Source organism: Octodon degus, unplaced genomic scaffold (genome assembly GCF_000260255.1).
Source record: "Octodon degus isolate 3935 unplaced genomic scaffold, OctDeg1.0 scaffold00204, whole genome shotgun sequence".
Classification (NCBI taxonomy): Eukaryota; Metazoa; Chordata; class Mammalia; order Rodentia; family Octodontidae; genus Octodon; species Octodon degus.
Genome location: NW_004524780.1, coordinates 2,339,735 through 2,349,300, shown reverse-complemented (window position 1 = coordinate 2,349,300; position 9,566 = coordinate 2,339,735). Strand labels below are relative to the sequence as shown.

The 9,566-nt window shown below is 48.9% G+C and overlaps 2 protein-coding genes across 3 annotated transcripts in view; both read left to right on the top strand.

The window, feature by feature from the left end:
* The window catches only part of Rsad2 (radical S-adenosyl methionine domain containing 2), a 13,881-nt gene extending 8,731 nt beyond the window's left edge, over window positions 1-5,150 (top strand). The window contains exons 5-6 of the mRNA XM_004644592.2: window positions 2,257-2,289; window positions 4,138-5,150. Coding sequence (XP_004644649.1) covers window positions 2,257-2,289; window positions 4,138-4,302 — 198 coding nt within the window. The 3' untranslated portion in view covers window positions 4,303-5,150. The remainder of the gene's footprint in view (window positions 1-2,256; window positions 2,290-4,137) is intronic.
* Window positions 5,151-8,058: 2,908 nt separating this feature from the next.
* Window positions 8,059-9,566, top strand: part of Rnf144a (ring finger protein 144A) — a 100,359-nt gene continuing 98,851 nt past the window's right edge. For both annotated transcript variants that reach the window (XM_004644591.2, XM_023704808.1), the window contains exon 1: window positions 8,059-8,153. The gene's annotated coding sequence lies outside the window, so the exon portion shown is untranslated. The remainder of the gene's footprint in view (window positions 8,154-9,566) is intronic.

Sequence of the window (9,566 nt, the reverse complement as noted above, 5' to 3'; positions counted from 1 at the left end):
AAAAAGGCAGTAACATCAAAAAAGTGAATACATAGTAGCCTAGAAGAATAACAGATAAATTTGTACATTCATAGAATGAAATTTAATTCTGACTGAAAAGCATATTGCAAAGAATATTAAGTGCTGAGGATAAGTTCTCATAATATTAAGTACCAATGAAAATTATTTTGGAGGGGCCAGGGAGATGGCTCAGTGGAATAAGTGCTTCCCTGGCAAGCGCAAGGGCCTGAGTTCAACCCCTGGTTCTGGAAAAAGAAAAAAAAAATTTTTTTTTTTAAGTTGGACTTTTTAAATATCAGTTTTACTGAGAAATGAAAATTAGGTTTTTTTATGCTTTTTGTTTTCGTCAGAACTGGGGATTGAACTCAGGCCCTTGTGCTTGCCAGGCAAGCACTTATTCTACTGAGCTATCTCTCTCTCTCTATCTGAGCTAGACACCTAGACCTGAGAAATGAAAATTAGTATGGAAAATAAATTTGAAGTTCGTAAGGGTGGTCCCAAAGATGTCCTTGTAATACTGCCATGACTATCATGGAGTACAGAATTAGTAGTCAATTGTGTTTACTTTTATAAGCTTTAGGACTTCAAAAGCAACTAATATAAGCCTCAGTATGCAAAAATGTATTTTAAAAACAGATTCTCCCATCTGTCACCCAAAAATATGCATACAGCAAAGCTCTCCCCCATAATGCTTGCACGGAGGCAGAAATTCCACAGATGCGAATCCATGGTGCTTTGGGCCTCAGAAGCTTTTAGTAATGCTTGGAGTTTGAAAGCTCCTGGAGTTTCGCACGAGCAAGAGCAGCCCCGGCAGCCAGGGTGGCCTTCAAAGAGAAGGAGCAGGTAGAAGTGAAAGGGACTCTGCCCTATTGCTTTTTTAGTCTTAATTATGTAGTTAATGTGAGATCAAAGAATGCAGAGCAGGCTCTCACAAATGTCACTATGTGATAGGCCTCTCCTTTTGCAGAAAGATTTTCAGCCCTTCTGCTCTTGTGGATTTTTCACAGATGCTCCCCAGCCCTGGTTTATTTCCCCATTTTCCACATGAGGAACCCAAATCCTAAGTGACCATTGACTTGAGTGGCAGCTGAGCCAATCCATGATTTTGGTAACCCCAAAACCCGTGGGCCATGCAGTGCTGTGCCCCTTGGGGCTGCTCCAAGCACACACAGAGCAGCTTCCGGCAGGTGCTCTTGCTGCTGCCCCCATCACCCACCCTCATCCCTTACCCCATCCACAGCTCACAGAAGGCCTGGGACTGGTGTGTACAGGAAATGCCAGCTCTGGCTAAGAGACAGGCCTAGCCTGCTGCCTGACTCCATACCTGATACCAGCTGAGCATGGTAACAAGATGGAATACAGCATCTCAGTTACTCTTCTCTCGTTGCTCAGACAAATACCTGACACCCAAAGTGAAGGAAGGAAAGATTTATTTATCTCGCAGTTAGTGGAAGTTTCAGTCCACACTCAGCTGGCTCCAAGGCAAAGCAGCGTATGGCAGAGAGCAACCTTTCATGGCAGGGCAAAGAGCAAGAGAGCAAAGGGAGTGGCCACAGCTCAGGCAGCTAGCCGGACTCTCTCCCCTCTTTACACTGTAGAGCAAATTACCTGCCCCAGGGCAGGTGCAGCATCCACACCCCCAATAATTAATCACAAACTCCAGAAGCTGTCCAGTGACTGCATGAGGCTTTGGGGGGACACCTAGACACAAACCATAACATTCAGTCTGTAGGGCCCATAATGGGTCAGTGCCTATGCCCTTATATACCTTTCGTAGTGGCTTTTGGGCTTTGGTGGTGTCCGCTGTCATAGAGATTCTGAGGGCTTTGTGACTGGGCACATTTACTAGCTGGCCTTTGATAGAAAAGAATTTTCCCTTTCTGTACCTAGAAGAGTAGATAGGGATAGTGTTCCTACGAATGCATAACTAATCTCAAGACATAACAGGAGATACTAGAATTCCAGGGGAAAGCCACTGTTTAGGTGCCTGGTGATAGCATTAAAGAGAGCTCTGGATTGTACACTAGAAAAAAGGGAACTCAAGTGGATAGACAGTAGTGACAGTCACAGGGCCATGATGGTGACAGCTGGAGGGAACATAGAAGGCCTGGGAGCCCTTGTCAGACATACCTTCCTGGTGACATTTCTCGCCTGGAGGCTTCTAGCATGAATAGAAAAACACAAACATCGACAATAGACAGTTGCATGGAGGGCAGTATTTGAAACTAAGTCTGAACCTGATGTTTTTCTTTGCAGATGAAGGACTCCTATCTCATTCTGGATGAATATGTAAGTATTTCTTGTGAGTGTCAAAATAACCCTTGGGGAAAACTAATTAAGTAGCCATGCCAGAGCTAAAATGAACATAATCATTTAGTACTAGTTTGTCCTGTTTATAGGGGATTCCATAGCTTGACTGATAGTAATTTTGTTGTTGTTGTTTATTTTTTTTAATGCAACGGAGTCCTGGCTGCACAAGGGCAAGTTCTGAGCTTGGCATTTCCACAGATTTTAGCCTGAGTCAAGCCTCTAGCTTGGCAGTAGCTTCTCCTTTCTGGATGTTGTCCCCATGTGGTCAACTCTTGGAAATGTCACTTGGGATCCAATACCGCGGCAGAGTTCTCTGTTCTGTGGTTGGGGGCTGGAGGTTCTCCTGCAATAGATGACCTCATACCTCAGGTCACCAAATCTTTAGCAGCCCGTATCTCTGGACTGTGTTCTTCTTGAGAGTGATCCAGAGAGCCACATGGATTTTCTCCATGTTAAGCCAACATGGTCCCTCCCCATCCCATCCCATTTTAAAGGAAAGGGGAAACTCCACCCTTCTCAGAGTTGGAACAACAAAAAACCCACTTCCCTTTTCTTTTTTTCCTTTTTACTTTTTTTGATTGTTATTGTTCTAAACTTAGAACCTTGAGCAGCATTTCTAGCAGAGGACAAATAATTCTATTCAGAGACATATTTCTTTTAAGGAAGTAAGCCCCAGGGAGAGCCATGAGAACAATAATGAAATTGGATTGTTTTGACAAATGCTTATTATAATTTTTTATTTTGTTATTTCTGAGTTAGTCAATGATGCTTGAAGCAATTTCACTTATTGCACATGTGAGCTTTCTTAGAGAGTATAAAGAGAAAAATAATAATGGAAATGTTTGGTTTATTAGTAGGAGTCCCAAGTTAAAAAAATTATTTTTGGGGTGCAAAGTAGCACGACTGTCTAGGGATTCTGACCAATGTTTCTCATCAACAAACTCATTGGTCTCCACATATTGTAGTTGGAAAATGCATAATTAAGCCATATTTGCTTTGGATAATTTAATGATTTCTTGATTGAACATATTTTACTTGATCTTTGACAAAATGCTCAGGGTTGGTGATAAGAACCAGGAAGACTTCATTCCTGGCTGCAGAGTAGAAAGGCTTTTTTTTTTTTTGTGGAATCGGGGATTGAACTCAGGCCCTCGAGTTTGCCAAGCAAGCACTTATTCTACTGAGCTATCTCCCTGGCCCCCATCTATCCTCCCGGGACCCTGAGTAGAAAAGGCTAGGGACCAATGACGGAAAACTGAAGATTGCATGAGAAGGAGCCCAGCAGGACGCAGGACAAAGAGCACAGCTCTCGCTCATTTAGGTGCCTGAGTCCTCTGTAGCCCATTTCTCGCCCTTGTCTCTTGCTTCCGCATAGAAACCCTTTGTTAGGGCTCAGACTCAGACTTCACGCAATCTACATTCCAGAAAAAAAAAAAAAAAAAAAAATTGGCATTTGCCAGAGACAGGATTGTTTTTTGTTTCTTTGCTTTTGTCCGGTATCCCCTCGATGTGAAATTTCAAACAAAATTCAGAGGTCAGTCTTCGGAGAAGTTTGTCCGGATTCCCACTCCCCCGCGAATGGGATGCAGGGGCTCAGTGACGCGCATGCGCTGCTGTGCTCAATGGCTTCCAGACCCTTTCATCAGCCTTGCCCGGGCCCAGCAAGGGGCTGAGCTGGGGACGTGGGGCCCATGCTGCCCTGCGCCTGGCCAGAGCCCTCCTTCACTCTCTGAAAGATGATCTGAATAAGGAAAAGTGTTCTAGATTGATGGGGTTTTACAGGACAAACGAAATGAAAAATGCCCATTTCTGGCTTGCCTTTCCTAGATGCGCTTCTTAAACTGCAGAAACGGACGCAAAGACCCTTCCAAGTCCATCCTGGACGTCGGTGTGGAGCAGGCTATAAAGTTCAGCGGGTTTGATGAGAAGATGTTCCTTAAGCGAGGAGGGAAATACGTGTGGAGCAAGAAAGCCATGAAGCTCGACTGGTGACCCACAAGGTGATCGAGGGTGCCACCCACCTGCCATAGACAGCCGTCCCCGCACTCGGCTCTGACCGTGGCCACGTGACTGCGGCTGGCGTGGCCCTGCCTTTTAAAAGCCCTAGAAGCAAGGGCTGGAAGGACTGTGATGTGTAGTGTGTGCGTGGATTTATTTGAACAGAGCCATTGTGCCGTGCAACATTCTCAAGGAATTCTGAACCTCTTAAAATAGGACATGGTCTGAGTCCATGTAAGAAAAAGTCCCTTCTTTTTCTATCCGGAAGAAAAAGTACCCCAAAGACTGCTATGTAATCAGCCCTCTTGTGGGGAATCCATCACCTGTAGGTCACTTAGGCGAGCTACGCAGGAGCTTACTGCCCGGAAAGCAGTCAGGGTCTATAATTATTTCAAAAAAAAAAAGCAAAAATCATGGATTTTTCTTTTTCTTTTTCTGGCTAGAGCATGTTCATTTAATTCAGCTGCAGTTCCAGTGCTCGGCAGAAGAGGGAGCACAGATGTACAATTTCATTATTTGGTTCCAGAAATCCAGCTTCACGTTTTCAGAACCCGCTGAGCGGAACCACTGAGATGTGATTTTGTTTTCATAGAAAACAACATCCCTACCTCAAGTTTTCAGGCTTTATAGCTCAACTTGCATGGGTTCGAGTGTTATGCAAAATAGGATAGGTTTTTCTACTTTATATACTGTTACTTCTTTCAGGTTTGAATTTAAGGGAGTTTATTTGGCAGAATTATCGAACTAAATGGGCTCTAGTTTATTTTTACTGGCATTTGTAATGTAATTGTTACATAGACTAAAAATTCAGTCAACCACGTGTGGCGCTGTGCAGTCCCGCATTTCTACGTTCGGCCCAACCTGAGCAGTTTCGTGACTTAGATCCTGGCTCAATACAAAATAAATAAATGCACAAACAAATAAATACATGAGTGAGGATATCGTTCAACCTGAAGGCCCTGAAGGAAAAAAAAAAAAAAAGAAAGCAAAGAGTAGAAAACCAATTGAATAGAGTGGCAATGAAGTTTGTGGTATCAATAGTTTATTTCATATCTACTCTCCTGTCCAATGGATTCTGTTTAAGGAGTGGCAATTACACAGAGATCAGTAGTGTTGCAGGATCTGAGAGCTCTGAGTGTCTAATGAGGGTTAAGTTTTTAGGCAGCTGCCTGTATTTCTGTATAGGATGCTCTCTCCAGCATCCATCTAATGTATAACAATGTGCTGTGGTATATTAAAGTATTTTTGTACAGTGCCTTGTTTCTTGGTGTCTGGTCCTCTGGAGTCTCTGTGGCTGGGTTCACAGCCACTGTGTGCTTTTACAGGCCATGGGCATCAGAGGCGACTACGCTTTAACAGTCAGCAAAGTTATCACATCCATCCTCTCACTTCCCCAGTCCACCCAGAAGCAAGGCAGAAGGGGAGGACAGGATGACAACACCCTTCCTAGTCCTGAAATGAAAGCCAGTGTCTTGGGAACCCAACATGGTCAGATTCAGTGCTTCTAGAAAAATCCTCTCCCACAGCTGAGCCTGAGAAGGGCACCACAGCCCAGGGCATGTCACCAGGGCAGTGCTTCTGCTGCTCAGGTGTGACAGGGACGGTGTCCAAAGCTAGGAAGAGATAAGGCAGCTGGTCAACCAGACCCACAGGAAGTGAGAGAATGAGGGGCAAGCGGAGCAGGAGGCAGACCAGGCCCCCCAGAGATTGATCCTCCAGTCCTCTAGCTACACTGCGCCTCCCAACATTACCTCAGCTAGAACCTCAGCTGTGGATGAATCTGGGGATCAGAATCAGCCGTTGTGATCCAACCGCTTCTCCAAAGCCCAGCATACCAGTGTGTGAGGCTTTGGGGGGGACAGCTAGGTATAAGCCTTTGTTCAGGGGTAGGTGAGGAGCTGAAGGGCATATGCAGATAGGCCAAGTTGGTAGAAGTCTGCATTTGACAAATGCCCGGACCCGCTTCCTGGTTGACTCTCCATGGGGCACATATGGGGCATGGCGCCCACTGGGTGTGTGTGGTCCAAGGGGTGTGCAGGAGTGGGCTCAGGAGACTGTCACACGTCTCCAGATCCATGTACACTGGGAGGAGCCTAAGGGATTCAGGCCCCTTGGCTTTGTGAGCTGAGGATCAGCAGCTGGAAAGGAAGCCGAGGTCTGGTAGGATGGTGGGTGGCTGTGACTCTTTGGTGTGGTCCAGGTCAGCAAGGGCAAGAAAAGCAAGAGGTCAATGTGTGTGGGGTCAAGCTCTGCCCCTCCTTCCAATGCTGTGTGCCAGCAGACACGGTCACTCTGGCTCTGACTCTGTGCTTGGTCCAGGGTGCTATCTCTGCAGCCTGTCTGGTTTCCCATCCCCACTGGCTTTTTCTTTAAAACATCTTTCGTGGTTTGTATTTGTAAGGCATATTGATTATACCCATTGTGGGGAGTGGGCACACGGACAAGATGCATCTGAACTGATAATTTTCCCCTTCCTTTCCCTGCCTCCCCCTGACGATCTCCTTCCCATTTACCAGCCATCTGCACCCCTGGTTCCCTTCTATCTGCTCCTGCTCTGCACAGGGAGACTTCTGGGCTCTGAAGAGAGATCTGGAGCAGGGTAGGGCTGTGTAAAGTACCCTTCCAAAGGTCTCAGCTGTCCCACCCAGCATGCCCCGAGGCTGGGGACTTAAGCTGTGAGTTCAAGACCAGCCTGAAATGCATATCAAGACCTTGTCTCAAAACAAAACTGACAAAACCCCAACTCTTCCAGGTTAAGTCTTAGGATAATTTTTTTTTTCTTTCAAATAGGGTTTTATTACACAGTCCAGACTGACCTTGAACTCACTTTGCAGCCCAGGCTGGCCTCAAACTCACAGTGACTCTGGCGTTTCAGCCTCCTGAGTGCTAGGTTTACAGGTAAGCACCACCATGCCCAGTGACAAAGGATATCAAGCACTGTGAAGTCCTTACTGTTTTCCAGTGATATCAGATTTACTTTCCTCCCAGGAGCTCTATATCTAACGTATGATTTACACTACAGTGAATATTTAAATTTAAGAAAAATATTTTGGGCCAGGGAGATAGCTTGGCGGTCTAAGAGTCTCCTTAGCAAGCGCAAGGATCGGGGTTTGATCCCTGGCACCACATGCGGCTCCAGCCAGCTATTGAAACGTGACGTGGTGGGACATGCCTGTTATCCCAGCACTGGGGAGGCTGAGATAGGAGGTACAGATAAGTCTGAGCTGCATAGGATGATCCTGTACCAAATAAATAAATAAAATTACAGTAAAAGACACATTCACACAAATCCCCTCTCAATATTCCCTTCACTCTGAGCATGCTCATCCCATCATCCTTGCTACTTTCTGCAACAGCTCTGGAGTCCTCTTTCCTGAGGGTCTTTAGCTGTGCCGTCTGTCGTGGGTGCCTTGAACAGATTCTAAATGTCCACCTTTCCTGGTCATGGAACTTCCCAGAGGAGCCAGAGTAGGGTGGATTAGGACGCAGCCTCGAGTCCGGACAGTTCTGGTGGGGTCACCGTTCCTTTCAGGCTGAATGATACACTATTTGCTTCCTGGGGTTGGATCCAGGGCCAATCTTCAGTTGGTGTCTAGGTTTCCCGCGTCTTACAGCCCTGTGTGACTCGGTTCAATCCCAGGGACCCCAGGCCGTCTGGCCACGCTCTGCCAGGCAGGGGGCGCCGGCGAGCAGCCCGGCTCCGCGCCTCGCGCCCGCGCCCCTTACGCGCAGCCGCCGCCGCTCCCCGCGCGGGCAGCTCCCGGGCGCAGGGCGGGGACGGAAGGGACCCAGGGAGAACGGAGGGCGCCAGCATCTGCGTCCAGCACGGGGCGCGCAGGAACCAGGTAGGTGAAGCGTGCTTCCCCTTTGTGTCGGCACCGCGGGAGCCGGCCTCGGGATTCGCGCTGCTCGGGAGCAGCTATCGCGGCGGCGGCGCCAGAGGATGAGGACCCCCCACCCCCACACACACACTGCCAGTCCCCAACTCGCGGCTGGGTATGCCCCTCAGCTGCCTTCGGTGGCCCGCGCCACTTTGGGGACTTGGCGCACGGGGTTGCGACGTTGCCCCCGGAGCTGCGGCCCGGCCTCCCATGTGCTCCGTGAAGGCCCGGGCAGGGCTCGGCGGGCGATGGGGACCTGGCAGTGCCTTCGACCCCGTGCGCCCCCCCGGGCCCCGAGCCCCTGTGCGCCCTGGCTGTGTCTCTTCGCGGGCCGGGAGGCTTTCCGGCGTGGGGGAGGGGCGGCTGCCTCAGCCTGCGGGCTGCTGGGAGGGAAGGTGTCTCCAAAAGTTTGGTCTCTGTCTTTTCTTTGGAAAGAAGGAAAAGAGATGTGCGTGCACTGAACGGCGGCTTCGTGCAAGGCCAGAGGCTGGGTGAGGCAGGAGACCAAGGCTGGGCACCCATTTTGGGAAGGGGCCTGCCTCTCCTTCCGAAGGAGACCCTGCTTGTGTCTTACGCTGCAGGGCTGGGGTGGGGGAGGCTTTCTGGGAGTTGGGCCTGACAGAAGGGTCAGAACCTATCCCAGTGAATTGGGCCAGAAGAGAGTTTAGTCAAGAGATTATTGCAGGACCAGGGCTAGAAAACCCGGGCCTTTGAACCCTGGGCCTTTCTCTGAGCTACACCTCCAACCCTTTTTATTTATTTTTTATCTTGAGACACGATCTGGCCAAGTGGCTGAGTTTTTCAGGCTGGATTTGAAATTGTGATCCTCCTGACTCAGCCTCCAAGCCCTGGGATTCCAGGGCTGTGCACCACACCAGGCAAGAGGCATGAGCTTATAAATATAAACAAAGTGCAGGCCTAGGAAAGGTGGTGTAGGGAGACCAGGGTGGGAGGGGAAAGAGGCTGGGGCCCACCTTGGGAGGGTGGAGGGACTTAAGGCAGCAGTAGACCAGGTGTGTGCTGGGTGCTCCTCTCGGTGGCTTTAAAGAACAATGATTTGGTGATCAAATCTCCAATGCCAGCGCTGTTGGGCTGATCTGATGTCTTTGCCAATTTTGTTTTTATTAGTTTTTAAAAAGTGCAAAGGAAACAGGGTTAGAAAAGTCAGCCCGGGTTAAAGCTTGAATCTGGGATTCCAGGCCATGTCCTTGGGCTGGGTCCCGGCGCTACAGCATGGCCAGAGTGTGTCGCGGGGCCAGAGAGGCCCAGAGCCGGTGGGCTCCGGAGCTGGCCCCGCCCCCACCCCACCTCAGCGCTTGCCCCGCCCACCGCTCCCCTTACCCGCGCTTGCCCGAGGCTCGGAGGCTTGGTGTGGCT